The 18259-nt window shown below is 37.8% G+C and overlaps 1 protein-coding gene and 1 pseudogene across 1 annotated transcript; both read left to right on the top strand.

Annotated features, from left to right (window-relative positions):
- The first annotated feature begins 3631 nt into the window (after positions 1-3631).
- Positions 3632-4204, top strand: LOC127669948 (pleckstrin homology domain-containing family B member 2-like; annotated as a pseudogene).
- A 9443-nt stretch (positions 4205-13647) lies between these two features.
- LOC127669333 (olfactory receptor 2B6-like) lies at positions 13648-14610 on the top strand. The gene has a single exon (XM_052163152.1). The coding sequence runs from the start codon at positions 13648-13650 to the stop codon at positions 14608-14610; it is 963 nt and encodes a 320-aa protein (XP_052019112.1).
- The last annotated feature ends 3649 nt before the right edge of the window (positions 14611-18259 follow it).

The following is an 18259-nucleotide window of genomic DNA, read 5'->3' as shown; positions in this document are numbered from 1 at the left end:
TTTTGAATAAATTAAAAAAAGAAAGCAAAATGTAAAAGAGTTATGTGGTCTTCTCAGTAGTTAAATATATTTGGGACAAGTTAAACTTTGGATGAAAACTAATAATTTCGAGGAGTAGTATTGAAAGTGCAGTGGAAACTTCCAGAACTCTTGAGGTTGACCCTAGCAAGGACTTCTAGGAAAGGACACTATGGTGCCTGAACCAGCCATATCTGTAACCAGGCTAGACTCCCAGTGGTAAGACTTGGACGCCAACCCAGCCACAAAAATCTGTGACCTACAATTTCTCCTGCCTGCAAAGATGAACTGGGAAAATGGTGGCTTAAAGTTTGTGGGAATATCTCACCAATGACTGGTCTAACCTGAGCCCTATGCCATGAGAGGAAGCCTATTAGAAGATCCTGCTATTTAAATGTCATAGTCTACCCTGTCTGGACAGCTCCCCTGAGCTTGGTATAAAATGGAGGATTCCTTTCCCACCAGGACTTTCTCTTCTCTATCATATCTGGTGAGCCCAAACCTGACATACTCCCTGAGGAATGTCAAGTAATTCTTCGTAAATCACAGGTTCAACTTCCAGGAATGTCTATGTATCTAAATGAGGTATCCCCAGAACCTTAAGACTCAGCCAAAGTAACTTTCCCACTCTCTGCGGTTTATATAAGCATTGTTAACCCTGAGTAAAGAGAACAGGCATTTCACTGAATATCATCTAAGAAGTATGTTTCACTGGATATATTTAAGAGAGCTGTGTCATTGAATATTATCTAAAAGAGCTGTAACACTAATATTTTCAGAGAAGACCTTCTTCCTTTGGTATTCACTGCTGGACTAGGATCCTGCTGACACACCCATTATGGATTCTGACTCATTCTTTCCCTACCTGTGTACAGTGATGCCTAAACACCCCAAGGGAGAAAACAGAAAACTGAACCCAGCTCCATTGCTCCATACTTCTGTGTATGGCATAGAGCAACGCCTAGACAACCTCCCCCCCACACCCCCTTAGGAAAGAAATTGAAAACAGAACCACAAGCTCATTCTAGACACTACCTAGATCACCAGTATCCAGAAGCTGAATGGCTCAGACACCTATGGTACAACCAAACTTATTGGGAAAAAAGATAGTTAATGAAATGATTTCTAATGATACTTTTCTATACTTATAGAATCGGTGCATAGCCCATTCATAAACCTCTTTGCTTATGATCCATCCCACAGACGAACATTAGGCAGAGCTCTGGAAACTCTGAAGAAAAGAGCTTGGAGAAAGATTGTAGGAGTCACATGGGTTGCAAACACCAGGAGAACATGGACCATAGAATTAACTAATTGTGGCTCATAGGTACTCACAGAGACTAAAGCTGCAACCACAGAGTTTGAACCAGACTCTTTTCATACAAGATGTGCTTCTTTAGCTTGGGATTTTTTGTTGGATTCCTAACAATGGGAGTGAGTGTATCTCTGACTTTTACCTACTCTCAGGACCCTTTGGCTCCTTCTGGGTTCCTGGACCAACTTTGATATGAAGCTTTGGGTCTAGTCTTATTACATATGCTTATGCTGAGTTTAGATTATATTGCTGGGAGGCCTGTACTTTTTAAAAGGGAAACAGATTAACAGTGGATCTGTAGGAAACAGGAGGTGATAGGGTTGGGATAAGGGGTGGCTATGATATATGAGGAGCAGCAGTCTCAATTAACCTGGACCTCCAAGATCTCTCAAACACTAGACCACCAAACAGGCAGCATACACCAGCTAATATGAGGCCCCCAACACATATACAGCAGAGGGCTTCTGGGTCTGGGCTCAATCAGAGATAATGCACCTAACCCTCAAGAGACTGGAGGCTCCAGGGAGTTCAGAGGTCAGGTGGGGTGGAGGTTGGGAGGTGGCGACATCCTCATGGAGACAGGGTATGGGGAGGAGGTATGGGATATGAAACAGTTGGAGGGTGGGCGAAAGGGGGGTGGAATAAAATCTGGAGTATATAAATAAAAATTATGTGGTAAAATTTTTCATGCTAAAAACTACAAATATATTTAGAAGGAATGTGCAACATAGTAAAGGCTATATGACATGAAGAACTATCACCATAACAAAGAAACACATTTTCAGATATTTTGGTTTAATATGTGGACAAACAAAAAGATGTTCCCTTTCACCATACATATTCAATGTAAAACTACATGTTTTATCCAGTACAATTAAGTAAGAGGAAGAAATACATTTTCTGAGTTGGAAAGAAAACTAATAAATTGTTCCTGGTTGCAAATGATCTAATTGAAAAACTTGCAAATACCATGAAAATTATTATTAAATCTAATCATTTGATACAGTTGAATTACAGACTACAAAATAAATATAAAAAGTTTATTTTATATACATTAATAACAAAATACTTAAAAATAAAATTAGGAAAATAATCCATAATAATGTTTAAAGCAATTTGGTTTTTAGAATAAATTTAACTAAAATTATAAAATATCTTCACACTGAAAAATTGTAAGATATAATCGATCAATGAAGTCACCAGTAAATGTAAAGATAGCCTATGGTCACAAACTATCAATACTCAATATTATTGAAATATACAATCTATCCAAAGCATAGATTAAATGTAATTTTTACAGAAATTTCCATGATATTGTTCACAAAAATATAAAAATATCCCCAAATTCACATTTAGCCACAAAATTCTGGAATGATCATAGAAAAAACTTGAGCAAGGAAAAGACAAACAAAAACAAAACAATACAAAACAAAAACCATCCAAACTGACTTCAAAATACATTGCACAACTTTAGCTATTGAAACAACATGGTATCAACATGAAAATAGGCACTTAGAATAATACAAAAATAAGTCCTTGTAGATTTTTTTAAATTATTAGATTGATCTTAAAAGCTTATGTAAATACAAAGAACCAAAAGTATTCCAGACAAACTTTGAATGAAATTGTGGTTGAAGAACTACTAATATGTCTCTGAGGCAGAGCTAATTGAGATAATATTGTATTGGGTTGTGTTTATGCCTGGACAGGAAAAAATGCAAAGCAAAACCAAATAAGACCTTCTGATGCTGGATAATAATTAAACAATTATATTCATGTTACTTATCACAAGGAGTCACAGCATTAAAATAGGGCAGGGATGATATTTTGATGTTGTAATCGCTAAATAGAATATGCACTTAGAAAAAAGCAGGGGTGGGAGATAACCCTGCCACACAGGCATAAAAGTCAAATTACCAACAAATTTTATTTACAGGTAAGTGAAACATAGAGGAAAAGGCTTTAGTAGCCTTAAGATGATAAAATTGTGCATAAATGACACAAAGATATCATTCAAAAACAAATATTTTAATAAATTAGGCACTGTATTAAGAACTTTTCATAAGAATAAAATACACAGTTCTGGGCCAACATGACCAAAGGTCACATTTCCTGTGTGGGAAGTGTTACACGTGTTCCAGGCCAGGAATCTGGCAGGGGCAGGGAGCCGGGAGCCACTTACCATCTCAACTGAAGAGGTGGTGTTCGTGAAGAGTGCATGGTTACTTCAGCAGAGCACCATTCTGAAACGTTGGAAGAATTGGTTCGACCTGTGGTCAGATGGTCACCTGATCTACTATGCTGACCAGACTCGGTAGATCATCGAGGGTAAGGTCCACATGCCTGTGGACTGCATCAGTATCCGCACCGGGCATGAGTGTGGGGACATCCAACCGCCAGATGGGAAGCCCAGAGACTGTCTGCTGCAGATCATCTGCCGAGATGGGAAGACTATCAGTCTCTGTACAGAGAGCACAGACGATTACCTGGCATGGAAGTTTACACTGCAGGATTCCAGAACGAACGCAGCTTACGTTGGCTCAGCAATCCTGTCTGAAGAGGCTGCAGTGGCCTCGTTGCTGCCTCCCTACACCACCTATGCTACACCAACCCCTGAGGTCTAAGGCTAAGGTCCTTACAGTGGCGCATACCCCGCAGGAACTCAAGTTGTTTATGCCGCCAATGGGCAGGCGTACACAGTGCTTACCAAAACCCGTATGCAGTAGTTTATGGACAACATCCTGCCAACCAATACATCATCTGTGAATGGTACCAAGACAATGACAGTGACCTGGCTCTGGGCATGCTTGGGGGCTGGGGGGGGGGCAGCCACAGGCATGGCCCTGGGCTCTCTTGTTCTGGGTCTTCTAGCGCCTTCAACATTTTCTGTGCATCGCTTCTGTTAGTCCTGTGTGCGATAATTTGATTTGCAGGGCATTTCTGTTTGTGACAAGTGTCTCTCATAATAATTTAAGTAGTTCTTTTGAAGGTGGTAATCTAATAATTGTGACTGACCTGCATGGTACCACAAAGAAAGCCCACGGTATGCTGTGAGCGAGAGTGTGAGTCCTTGCGGGTACCAGCTTGCACCAAGTCTTTCGTAGGGACTCTTGGATGGCTTTAGGTAAACACACCCAAATAAACGGGCATTTTCCATTCAGTTAGGTGCAATATTGAATTGAGGGACGGCTTTCTTTGCTATGCCAATAATAACACTGCTGATGTGGGATGTGTGTAAGTGCGGTGAGAAGAGTCGCAGCTTCTTTAACTGTGGATTCTCAATCTAGACCTCGGCTACATGTTACCCTAGGAGTTGGTAACCCATGTGACTCTTGCAGGGCTATGGTGTGAGGACCCCATAACCTACCCCTCGAAGCTCCTAGGTACCGGCAGGATTGGCTGCGCGGGATGAAGAGGGCCACCCCCCACCCCTTTAAAATATGCTACGGGAATCTGCCCAGTTTTATTTTCGTGTTATTCTTCTGTAAAGAAAGTATATGGTGAGGGGAATTGGGGAGAGCCTTATTTAGAACGTTTCTGTCTCAGGCCTTCTGGGGCGCAAGCTGCAACTCCTGGAGAGGCTCTTCTTCAACAGTGGTAGCCCTGTCTGTCCACAGACTCTCAAGTTCTGAGTGAGAAATGGGATTGGGTAGAGCATTTCAGGGATTTGTTCTATTCCCTCATGTTAGTGGGGGTCCAGCCTTGTTCTCAGTCCTGATCCGCTCACAACAGAAGAGCTTAAAACATTTCTAGTCCCCAGACATGTGGCACTGGAAAGCTCACAGTCTGGCTTTCTGACAAAAAATTGTATTTACAATATTAGAGAATACATGTTCCACATTTTAAAAACTCTGTTCTTAAATGTTTTAAAGTTTCCAATTCCAGCTTTGTGACTGGCATGTTTTAGTTTCAAACAGTAACCCCTTTGCCCCCTTCACAAAGATGTGATGGCACAGTGAAGGCCCCGCCCTCTACTTTGCATAGTCCTTTTTCTCCAGAGTGCTCCCAGGAAGCATGCATTCTGTCTGTGCCCAGCCCAGCGCATGCATGCTGCTTTGCCACCCTGCTGGGCAGCTCTCTCTTGGTCAGTTCAAGCCTTCAACAGATCTCCACGCGAGACAGTTTCCAAGTAGCAGAAGTGGCACCTACAATGCTTCCTTGCTACTCCTTGGGGACGTGTTAGCACAGCCCATTTCCAGCTAATGTATGCTTGCCTTAGTCAGGGTTTCTATTCCTGCACAAACATCATGACCAAGAAGCAAGTTGGGGAGGAAATGGTTTATTCAGCTTACACTTCTGCATTGCTGTTCATCACAAAAGGAAGTCAGGACTGGGACTCAAGCAGGTTAGGAAGCAGGAGCTGATGCAGAGGCCATGGAGAGATGTTCCTTACTGGCTTGCTCAGCCTGCTCTCTTATAGAACCCAAGAATACAAGCCCAGGGATGGTACCACCCACAAGGGGCCCTCCCCCTTGATCACTAATTGAGAAAATGCCTCACAGCTGGATCTCATGGAGGCACCTCCCCAACTGAAATTCCTTTCTCTGTGATAACTCCAGCCTGTGTCAAGTTGACACACAAAACCAGCCAGTACAATGCTTGTTTGCCATCTCTGATGGATGGAATATGTGACAACATGGTGTGGATGCTGTATGGTGTCACTTTAATAAGGGTGACTCTGATTTTACATCCTGTGCTGTAATGCCATTTGCTCATAATGTCACCATTCATAAAGCTCTGTGCTTTACTCACAAAACACTAAAACCAGTGTTTAGTGTTATACAGGATTTTAATTCTGAAGTTAGTTACTGGCATTCCTAAAACCATAGAGTACTGAGTCATGTCCCTGAAGTACTTTTGAAACAGAATTATCTCTGACTGTCCCATGGGTGTGCCCTACCTAGCCCCTGCCCCCAGTGGGGTCATAGTTGAGTCCTATCATTTCCTATCACCAATCACTTGGTTACATACCCAGAATGGAATACATTCTCTGGCACCTTATTTCCTCACCCTTTTGGTGGCTTTTGCTGCATCATTTTGTACCTCAGTCAGTTGTGAGATTCATGAGTTGGAGGGAACTACTTGTCCAGAGTTGAGGCACATGCCTCCTCCATGAAGACTTTTAAATAATGACGAAGAGCTGGAAGAATCTGGCTGCTGACAGTGTGTGGCTGATGTTGTTGCTTTTAGTTCTTTGAGTTAAAAACTTTTCATCTGGAAGAGGAAAGCCTGAGGCTTCCTCAGATCACCCGTGCCAAGAAGGCTCAGCTTAGGTCGTTAGTGCCTGTGGTAGCCTTCTGGAGTGTAGAAAGTTCTTGTGTTTGAGACAGAATGGTTCAGATTTATTTTCTACATCTGTTGTTGATCCCGTGTAACCTCTCATTTTGCCTTCTAGTCTATGCAGATGAAAGGCAGAGGATGTAGGCAGTCTTCTTTGTTATTATTTCTGTTATTCTGTTGTGTCTACCAAGCCTGTTGTCTCCCCATATGTGCATATGGTATGCTTATAAGTGAACTTGTTGAAATAGTAAATGACCATTAAGTACAAAAAAATAATAAAATAAACATGAATACTTGAGTTGCTTAACATTAAAAAGTATTGCTTTTTTGCATCAAAAATGTTAGTTTTAAAATAGTTTATTTTTAGATATATGTGTGTGTTAAACTTATGTGCACCATGTTTAAGTAGTGCCAGAAGAGAGTGAAGCACTCTTAAAACAACATCCCAGGCAGATGTAAGCCGCCTGACATGCATGTTGGAAAGCAAACCCAGGTTCTCTATAAGAGTACCAAATGCACTTAAGTACATTTTAAAAACTTGGCTTTTCTTAATTAATGATGAAATATATACATATGAAGTAAATGATCTTGAGACTTTAAAATAATTATTATGGGTATTGTGAGGAAAATATATTAGGCAACCTGGGCTATGTATTAATTGTTGCTGGACATGGTATGGGGAGACATCACGGTCATTATAGGACATTCTATTGACTTGTATATTTTTTAATTACATTAATATTTATAGGGCATTATTTAAAAAGCAAAAAGAGTACTTTAGTGGAATGTTATATTAGTGTATAATATTTCAAAAGTATATTTATATCAAGGACATGTAAAGAACTCTTAGAAGTCAATAAAGGACAAAAATCAGAGAGAAAAATGAATGGATAAAACATAAAAAGGATAACATAAATGTCAAATTTGAAAAAATTCACACTCACAGTATAATGCAAATTAAAATGGTTTGTCTTATACACAAAAAAAATAGATAAATAATTTTAAAAAACATGACATTACAAAACAAGGAAGCTTTTGAGGAAATGAAGATTGATGATGATTGGATCATAAATTACTATAACGTTTTGTAACCTGGCTAACAATCTTTATTAAAGCTAGATATGCTTTAACATTTACATAAGAAATTTCATTCCTGGATTTAACACAAAAATAAAAATTGTGCATTCATTCAGTTCTTTTAACATCATGTAACCAGAAGTAACAATTGCACATCTTCTGTTCATATGTGGAGAGAATAAATTATACTTGCAAATGTATAAGCCAGTCACAAATTATATGAATTACATGCTGCTGATACCCAAATTTCAAAAGCTGTATGCTGTAGTGCACAGTTTCAATAGTGTTTGAGGGCATTGTGGCTGGAAAGTGTTTCAGGGTGTACTGAGAAGGTCAGACACAGTTGTTGGGAAGCATCTTTGGATTTGAAATTGTCCTTGAATCTGGAATTGGCTTTAGTGCATACTATGCAAATAGATTAGGGACATAAAAATAAGTTAGATAATAAGATTTACTACATAGGGATGAAAGCCCAGTGGAAGTAACATTAGAATTTAAGCTTTGTAAACAATTCATGCTGCTATTTTTCATATTTTCCCCTAAATTCTTATTTCCATGAACTGTGCTTAATTGCAACAGAGGGACTGTCTCGCTGAGGTCAAAATTCTAGCACCCTTGGCCCTGATGTCACTAATCTACAAGGGCTAAAAAGCAAATTATAAGCAAAGCTGACTTATGAGAAGAGCCAAATTTGTAGTGAGGGTTAGACACCACTAAGGTTTAGAGCTGCAAAGAACAACAGAAAAGATCTTTCAGTGCTTAAAAGTAAAGACAAAAAAGGTATTTTTAAAAAGAATGAAAGTATGAGAAAAAAACTTTTTAAAATTGTTGATGTCAATAATTTGTTTAAGGTCATGTAAATATATTATTTTCTAAGTAAACCTTCATATGTGCTGAGTGGTAGTCTGCCTTAAAAGCTGCTTCTGAATAGTAAAAGCCAGTTGGGAAAATTTCTCAGAAAACACTATTAAACTTAGCCTTCATTTTTACTTGTTCTGACTGTGTTTTCCTTAAAATTAGTAATGAATTACCTCTTTAAAGAGGTAGACATTACATTTTGCCCTAAGTGAAATCTGGTTTTATGGTTTGCTCCACTTCCCAGAGCTATTTCCAGATTTGCTGCATTGTACAAAGACTATGAATGAAGACAAATGAGTCTTACACCTCCCTTTTCATGAAATATTAGATCTCATGTTGATCTCAGCCAAATCAAACAGGAATGTTAATTAGTATTTTCAAGAGAAAGATCTATTTTATCAGTATAATCTGCTAATTAAAATGATACTTAGATTGTCCATCTACTCAATTTGTCAAGTAGTTCTTGTATCTACTATGAAAGTGTTGAGCCACAAGGAAGCTAGTGACTAAAACATTCTTTGCCATTAGGGATATTGATTGATTTGAAATTTTCATATTAATAATTTTGTTTTGTTCTTTTTCTATTCTCTTACAACATGTCATTGAATTTCTACAATATCCTTCCTAGTCAGTTATTCAGTTGTAAGGGATATAAAGTTGCTAAGATGCAATGCATTGGTGTTTTCTCTAGTCCAAGAAACAGCCCCTGTTGACTTCATCATAGATCCTAACAGGAAAAATTAAATCCACAATATCAAGTATGACAAACATCAGTAATAAGGACTACAATGTTCCTTGGAGGTAACTATGTATTGAGGTTTGATCCCTTGAATTAAGGTCGATGATTTTGGTCATTTTGTAAATTACAAATATGTTCTCATTTTAAGAAATAATTTAAAGATAATTATAATTTTAGACAGAGAGAGACTAAATAAAGAAATTTATGTCTTTCCTTTCCTATTCTCTAGCATTCTTTCTTTCTTAGATAAAGGGATGTGGGTTAGAAAGAAAAAGGGGGAATATAGTAATTACTTTAGAAATTAGACAAATAGTGATATATTATTAAATGTGCTCCTAAAGAAAGGCATTTTATAGCCACAATTTTACATTGGTAGATATCTTTTTTGGGGGGGGGCGGTTAGAGACAAGGCTTCTCTGTGTAGCTCTGGCTGTCCTGGAACTCACTCTGTAGACCATGCAGTCATCTGTCTCTGCCAGTTTTTTAACTTTTGGAAGTTATGTTTTTGCATACTCAAATATCTTCTTAAATCTCTGATAGTGTTGAAGATTTGTTATAGTCTCACAATTAAACTTAAATTATTTAACATTTAAAAAGATATCCTAGATCTAAAAAGTGGCTTTAGGATGGTATACAAGTTAAAATCAAAGATAACTGAGATACAAAACTATAAACTCATTAAGGTATGATAGGTTATAAAATATTTTATCTAAATAAATATAATTTGCCAAATATAATAGACTAGACATTTAAAATATGTATCATACCTTATAATTTTCATAGTTGCTGTCTATTGTAATACTAATTACAGTCCACCAACACCTAGAGTCTACATGTTGATCTGCGACTCTGCCCTCAAGTTATGTCTAACTGGCACTTAAAGATACCAACGGTCGTGTGAGCCATAAAATGTGGCCCTGAGTACTGGCCAAATAAAGTTAAGAGTGGCCCAGATAAAATATAGTTCAGAGTTATTGAAAGGAATGTAAATTCTAATAACATAAGAGAGTAGATAGTTGGCAAGATCTTGTGCTAAAGGCTTATTACAAATGTAAAATTTATAGGTGTCTTTTTTCACATTTAATTTTTTTTTTACTTATTCACTTTACATCCTATTAACTGATCTCTTCCTGTTCACCCCCTTCCACGATGCTTCCCTCCCTCCCCTTCTCCTCTAAGTGGGTATCCCCCCTCCATATACTCTCACCCTAGCATTTCAAGTCTCTGTGAGGCTAAGTGCTTCCTTTCCCTACTGAGGACAGACAAGACAGTCCAGCTAGAACATATCCCACATATAGGCAACAGCTTTTGGGATAGTCCCCATTCCAGTTTTTTGGGATCCACATGAAGTTCAAGATGTTCATCTGCTCCATGTGTGCAGGGAGGTCTAGGCCTAGCCCATGAATGTTCTTTGGTTGGTGGTTCAGCCCAAAGGGTCCATACTTGACTCTGTTGGTCTTCCTGTGGAGTTCCTATTCCCTCTGGTTCAGCAATCCTTTCTCCTCTTCTTCCATAAGCGTTCCCAAAAATCAATCCACTGTTTGGCTGTGGATGTCTGTATCTACCTGAGTAAGCTGCTGAGTGGAGCCTCTCAGAGGACAACTTTGCTTTGTCTACAAGCCGACCTTTGTCTACAAGCCTACCAGAATATCATTAATAGTGTAAAGGATTAGTAGTTGCCCATATGGGTCTCAAGTTGGGCTGGTTATTGACTGGCCATTCGCTGCTCCATCCCCTGTGTCTTCAGATAATTTTCGGGTTCAAAAGGTTTGTGTATGGACTGGTGTTTCTACTGCTCCACTGGGTTTCCTGCCTGACTACAGGAGGTGGCCTCTGCAGGTTCCATACCCCCAATGCTGTGAGTCACAGCTAAGGTCACATGTGTCTTATCTTTTATCCAGGAGCTAAATGGTCTAAGGCAGGATAGAAACCCCTCAATAGAATTAAATATTTCTATAGCAACTGTTTAACCACAATTATTGTAATTGATTAGATGAAGAAAATGCATAATCACTAAGTGAAATGTGGAGAAGAACCAAATTTTAAAATAAAATTGCAAATAATATGAAAGGCAAAGAAAATATCAATATTTTTTATCTTTGTGTTTTTTTTCATGAATGTATCTCAAAAATGTGAGAAACATTCCATATTTTATATTGTGTCTGTGTCATGTACTAAGATATTATGAATAAATTACTGTTGCTTTTTGTACAATAACAATATGTAAGACCTGAGAGAACTGGAGCACAACACAGGTTATTGGAGTGCTGAAGAGGTGGAAAAGGAATTGAGGAGATGATGAACAAAGGGTGAGAAATTTCAGTGAAACAAGACATGTACATGGGATCGATCATACAAAGGGGTGACTAGAGATGGTAAAATACTTTATATTATTGCAATCCCATAGGAAGAACAATAGTGTCAACCAACAAGATGCCCCAGAGCTTCCAGGGACTAAACCACCAAGCAAGGAATACACATGGAGGGACCCATGGCCCCAGCTGCATATGTAGCAGAGGATGGCCTTGATGGACATCAGAGAGGAAAGGAGAGGCCCACGGTCATGTGAAGGTTTGATGTCCTGGCACAGGGGAATGCTAGGGAGGTGAGGCAGGAGTGGGGGAAGAGCACCCTCATAGAAGCAGGGGAGAAAGTGAGGGGGTTTATGGGGGGGAACTGGGGAGGGGGATAACATTTGAAATAAAATAAGCAATGAAAAATTTTAAAAAGGAAAAATGCTAACAGATGTAAAGTGTTTTCAACAAAAATTATAAGGATTTAATGTTATAAGAAAGTTTAGTCCCTGTATTTAGTCATGGACAACATACTTTTTAGTCATCTTATAGACAATATGTAGAACTTCATATGTAAAAATAGATAAAATAATAAGATAAAAATCCACTTAAAACTGTCCAAAATTCTACAGTAACTAAAGGAATAGAATTATACATATATTTTATTTTACTATAAAAATTACTCCTAAACTGCATTAAATATTATCTGTAAAGTGTTACACATTTTTTGCCAAGAGTCACTTTATGTATAATGATTGATAAATTAACAGTAATATTTATTTAAATATATATATTTAAATATATAATATTTAAGTAATATTATATATATATATATAAAATCTTGCATTTCAACTGTGTATTACAGTGAAATTTTCTCATATGAATCATATGTTTATTTTACACTAAGAAGAATGAGCTGCACAATGTACACATACATGCAATCAATTGCATATGTGCATGTTTGATGATTTTTTACAATACAAACACCAGAATTTTAAAAAAATATCTTCAAAGCCATTTTCTCTTTGTTGCATAAAGCTCAATATAAAATACATTCTGCCATTGGTAAAATTACATGAAGGTAAAGCATAATTGTAAGAAAGCTTGTGAGATTTTCCTTATGTAGAAGTATAATGAGATCGGAAAGGTGAGTTTTTCTCTGGAAACCATTACTTTTGTAGTTATGTTATCTGACTATATATATATTTATTTAAATATGTATTTTATATATCTATGAATATATATAACATATATATGTGTTTGTATATATGTATATATGTGTATATATATATATATACACTTTTTGACATAAACAAAATAAGAAACATTTTATACCATCAGTCTTAGTCATGTTAACTCCTAATTAGCCTGTGGCAAAACATCACTGTGGATTAATTCCACAAACATATTGTCCTGAGTCCTGGAAGTTTTTTCACATTGACTTAATTATAATGAGCAGAAAGGAGGTCCTACAATAAAAAGACAGATGATGGTATCACCACCAACTGATACTGCCTTTCACAGGCAGTAATTTCTATATTCTACTATGCAAAATTATTAAGAACCTGCAGGAAAATAAGATCAATTACAAACTTAATGAAGTTTCAGTGAGGTTTCCATATTCTTTTGTCTTAGCAAATACAACATATGATAACAGTATCTTATAATATACATTTTTACTATATTTACATTATTATTTGTTTATTTTTGTTTTGCTTTGGGGGATTGAGAAAGCATTTGGGAGAGACACAGCCTCACTCTGCAGCCTGTTCTGGCATTTCTCTCACAGGAATGTTTATATGTGTGAGTCACCATGCGTATGCTATTTTGACTTTTTAAAACTCTTCACTTATGAAAGTTGTGAATAAAAGAATAGCTGACAGACTATACAAACACAGCTGTGTTTTCTTTTACTTACTGAGGAAATCAAATGAAATATATTCATGATTTTGTTTCAGTACCCCCTATCCAGGTTCTTTATTTCATGAGGTATTAAGTTGCAAAAACACGATGACCAGAACCTCAAAATTCTAGTATGGACATTTCCAGCAAGTGGAATTTCAACAATGAGAAGCCTCAATATCACTGCCCATCACATCAATGGCTTTATTCTGGTAGGCTTCTCTGAATGGCCATGTCTGGAAATGGCTCTTCTTGTGGTCATCTCCATCTTCTATATAGTGACTCTCTTCGGGAATTCAGCTATTATCATTTTATCTCTCCTTGATCCTAAACTCCACACCCCTATGTATTTCTTCCTGGCCAATCTTTCCTTTTTAGATCTCTGCTACACCACTTCTACTGTCCCCCAGATGCTGAAAAATATTCAGAGCCATGAGAGAAGCATCAGCTATGTGGGCTGCATAGCACAACTGTTCATTTTCCTTAGCCTAGGATCTACAGAATGTGTGCTTCTCTCCATCATGGCCTTTGATCGCTATGTGGCCATCTGCCATCCTCTGCATTACACAGTTATCATGCACTCTCAGCTGTGCCAGCAGCTGGCAGCAGTAGCCTGGATAACTGGTTTCAGTAACTCCTTGGTGCAAACAGTGTTGACATCTTTGTTACCTCGTTGTGGCCAATACCAGGTAGAGAATTTCTTCTGTGAGGTGCCTGCCATGCTTCAGTTATCATGTGTTGACACCTGGGTCAATGAAGTAGAGATGTATGCTGCTGTGGTTGTCATAAAAGTTATCCCTCTTGGGTTAATTCTTTTCTCTTACATCAACATTGTCAGAGCAGTCATAAATATACAATCTTCTGAAGGTCGAAAGAAGGCCTTTAACACATGTGGGTCTCATCTTCTGGTGGTCATCATGTTCTATGGCTCTGCCATCAGTGGGTATGCATACATGGCACCCAAGAGCAGCACAGCCAAACTGAAGGGCAAGCTTTTGGCACTGTTCTATGGACTTATAACGCCAATGCTGAACCCTCTTATCTATACCTTGAGGAACAAGGATGTCAAGGAAGCAATGAAGAAGGTACTTGGAAGAGAACAAGAGCAAGGGTGGAACTTGGATTAGACAAAAGCAGATCCTATAGCAATCCAGTTCTTGGTTCCACAGCAGGATTACCCACATCCCTTGTTCCTTTAGCCAGAAAAATAGAGCCTGATTGTGACCACTTGTTATTAACTATATATAATCAAGGTAATAGTTAATGGTCATTGGAATGGTCGGATAATTCAACAAGTACAAAAAATAATAATAATATAGATTTGAGTAAATGCTAAGTTTGGTTAACTGTCTTGGCTAATGTTTTTTTTTTTAATATTCTTTCTTATTCCCTAATACATTAAAAGTAACGGAAGGGGTATTTTAGGAACGTAATTAAAAAGCATAAAGAAATCTGCTTGAAATTTAGTCATTTTGAGCCATAAGCAACCAAGATGAAAATGTCATTTCCTCCTTTCAAATATTTTGCATATTATAAAGATACATTTTTACATTTAGTTGTATTGTTGATAAATGAGTGATTGTAGTAATGATCTGCATTGCTGTGGACAACAGTAAGGCAAAGAGAGCCCCATAAAATGCTTCTGACGGTTTATGTTACTTGCAGTCTCCTTTAGAATATATTTTTAATTTTAGATTGCAATGTTTATTAGATTTGCCTCCACTGTGATTTTTTGCATGTAAAGAATACAAAGTAATATACTGAATAACATAACTGGGTATATATTAAAATTATTTTTGTCCTATTTCTTGATAATTATTATTAGAATTATCACTCTAGGAAATAACCATTACAATATTTGCTATTCAATAATATCATGGTTATTATTAAGCTTAAGTTATTATCCTGTTTCCAATTTCTTTGAGGGAATAGTCATTTATTTTATTTACAGGGAACTTTTTAAAATTTGTTATTAATTTTTCTCATATAATATATTTTGATCATATTCTTTGCCCTGCTCCAAATTCTTCTATATCTTCTCTACTTTTCTACCCACCTAACTTCAGGATCTTCCTTTCTGTAAAATAAAAAGCAAAGCAAAGCAAAGCATCACCTCCCGCCCAGAAAAATGAAAACAGGTAAGCTAAAAGAGAAAATTCAGTAAAAACTAAAGCAAAATGACAAGTGTGCACACACGCGCACGCACGCACGCACACAGACACACACACACACACATAGGAGGCTGTTTTGTGTTAGGTTTTTCCTGAAGCATAGTGGAATAGTAGCTTCATGAGGGAAATCTAACTTCCCTTTCCAAGCAAGTATCAATTGCAAACAGCTTATTGATAAGGGGTGGGACTTTGTGTCTACCTCTCATTCTCACTGCTAGGATTTTGTCTAGTTTAAATCTGTCCAGGTCTTCTGCATGCTATCAGTCTTTTTGTGTATCAGCCCTTCCTATTTATAGCTACTTGATCTCCTTCAGCTGTCTAATTGCCCTAGCTAAGACTTCAAGCACTATACTGAATAGGTATGGAGGTAGTGGACATTTTCTTAATCCTTGTTTTAGTGGAAATGTTTTTGAGCTTCTCTCCATTTAAATTGGTGTTAGCTATGGACTTGGGCATATTGCCTTTATTATGTTAAAGTTGTTCAGCTTCCATGAGTGTGTATACTTTCTGTCATTTCTATTGTTTTGATATCCACCTTTAATCCACTGTGGCCAGATAGGATGCAGGGTATTATTTCATTTGTTCTTCTATCTCCTAAGAATTGCTTTGTGTACTAATATGTAAAATTTGGAGAAAATTCCATGGGCTTCTGAGGAGAAAAGATATCTAGAGTCTGAATGGAAAGATCTGTAGATATCTGGTGAACTGATTTGATTTAGGACCTTATTAATTTCAGTATTTCTGTCTTTCATTTGTGTCTCAATGACCTGTCTACTGGTGAGAGTGGGGTAGCAAAATTATAAAATGCCAATGTGTGAGGATCAATATGAGATTTTAGCTGTAGTGTTCTTTTTATGGGCTTGGACACCATTGTGTTTGGTGCATAGATATTAAGAAATGAAGTATCTTATCTGGATTTTCATTTGCTATGTATGTAGTATCCTTTCTTTCTTTTTTTGTTTTTGTTTTTTTTTTGTTTTTGTTTTTTCAATGCAGGGTTTCTCTGTATAGCCCTGGCTGTCCTGAAACCCACTCTGTAGACCAGGCTGGCCTCAAACTCAGAAATCTGCCTGCCTCTGCCTCCCAAGTGCTGGGATTAAAGGCATGAGCCACCACTGCTCGCTGTAGTGTTCTTTCTTATATCTTCTAATTCATTTTGATTTCAAGTCTATCTCGTCAGATATTAAAATGGCTATGCCTGCTTGTTTCTTGGGCCCATTTTCTTAGGATATACTTTTACTTTATTTTACCATGAGATAATACCTATTATTTATGGTAATTTTGGTTTCTGGATGCAGAAGAAGGATAGATTCTGTTTTCTAATCCAATCTGTTAGTCTGTGTCTTCTTTTAAGACAATGCTGAGAGTTACTGATTTATTGATTCTTGTTATTTTGTTGTTATGATGCTATTTTTTACCCTCTTTTAATTTGTGCTCTAGGAATATTTATTGCTTGTATTTTCTTGGGTGTGGTTAACCTCTTCAGATTGGCGTTTTCCTTTTAAAACCGTCTGTATAGATAGACTTGTAGATAGATATTGCTTTGATTTTATCTTATTATGGATTGTTTTTCTTTATCTACTATAATTGATAGTTTTTTTTCTGGACATAGTAGTCTGAGCTAGCATCTGTTATGTCCTCAAGTTTATAGAACATCTGTTCAGACCCTTCTGACTTTTAGAGTCTCCATTGAAAAGTTAGGTGTTATTAAAATAGGTATGACTTTATGTTACTTAGTCTTCTTCCCTTGAACAGTTTGTGTCTTCCTTAATCCTTCTTGAGTCTTGGGGACTACCTGGACATGTCCATCCTTAGGACCTTCCTTCTCTTCTTCACATCATCCTTACCTTCTGCCTCCCCCACTTTGGATACCTTTTAGAAAGCCTCCATCTTCTTCACCTGGCACCCTTCCTGGAGGGTCCCAAATTTATTTGCTTTGTGATCAAAACTGGCCTCAATATCATTTAGATAATCAATCCAAAATGTGGCTGACTGCCAGGAGCCATTCTCACAGAGATCTCAAAAACCCCCTCCTCTCAGCCATTTCCAGCTGGCTTTCTCTAGGCTGCTTTTAGAAGGAAATGTACTAGTTTAAAGATTAGCCAAGTAAGCTAGATGGTCAGTACATACAGAGCTCACCCGAGTGGGCTCGAACAAATGAAGTTCACCTGTGGTTAAGTTACCACAGCAACTCCTTTCCACTTCACCTCCCCATGATCGAAATATGATGCCAAGTTTCTACTGCACCTGCCAAATCTTAGCTAAGACCCCGAGAGACAATTCTGGGAAACTGTTCCTAAAGAATGATGCTAGCCCCCTGAGATTGTTCCCCGATTACACCCCTCCCCATACCTGCTTGATTGCCTTTATAACACCTTGTGTGAAAATTAAAGTTTGACAGCTTGATCGGAATTTCATCTTGCTGTTCAGTTTTTTCCGTGTCTGTCTTGTCTCTCGTCTTTCCCTAGGTGGTTCCAGGACCCTGCTGACTGTCCTGCGGGTCGGGACACTCTGGCGCCCAGTAGTGAGGCACTGTGGAGCTGTCTAACAGGAAGGAAGCTGTGGAAAAAGGAGGACGGGCCCTTCGAGTGCTGCTCCAGGAACT

Source organism: Apodemus sylvaticus, chromosome 19, assembly GCF_947179515.1.
Source record: "Apodemus sylvaticus chromosome 19, mApoSyl1.1, whole genome shotgun sequence".
Lineage (NCBI taxonomy): Eukaryota > Metazoa > Chordata > Mammalia > Rodentia > Muridae > Apodemus > Apodemus sylvaticus.
Note: the sequence above shows the minus strand (reverse complement) of the source record. Positions and strands in the feature narration are given on the sequence as shown.

What these genes read in the sequence shown, in the direction of transcription:
- LOC127669333 (XM_052163152.1), top strand. Translation starts at nt 13,648, where the DNA reads ATGAGAAGCCTCAATATCACTGCCCATCACATCAATGGCTTTATTCTG.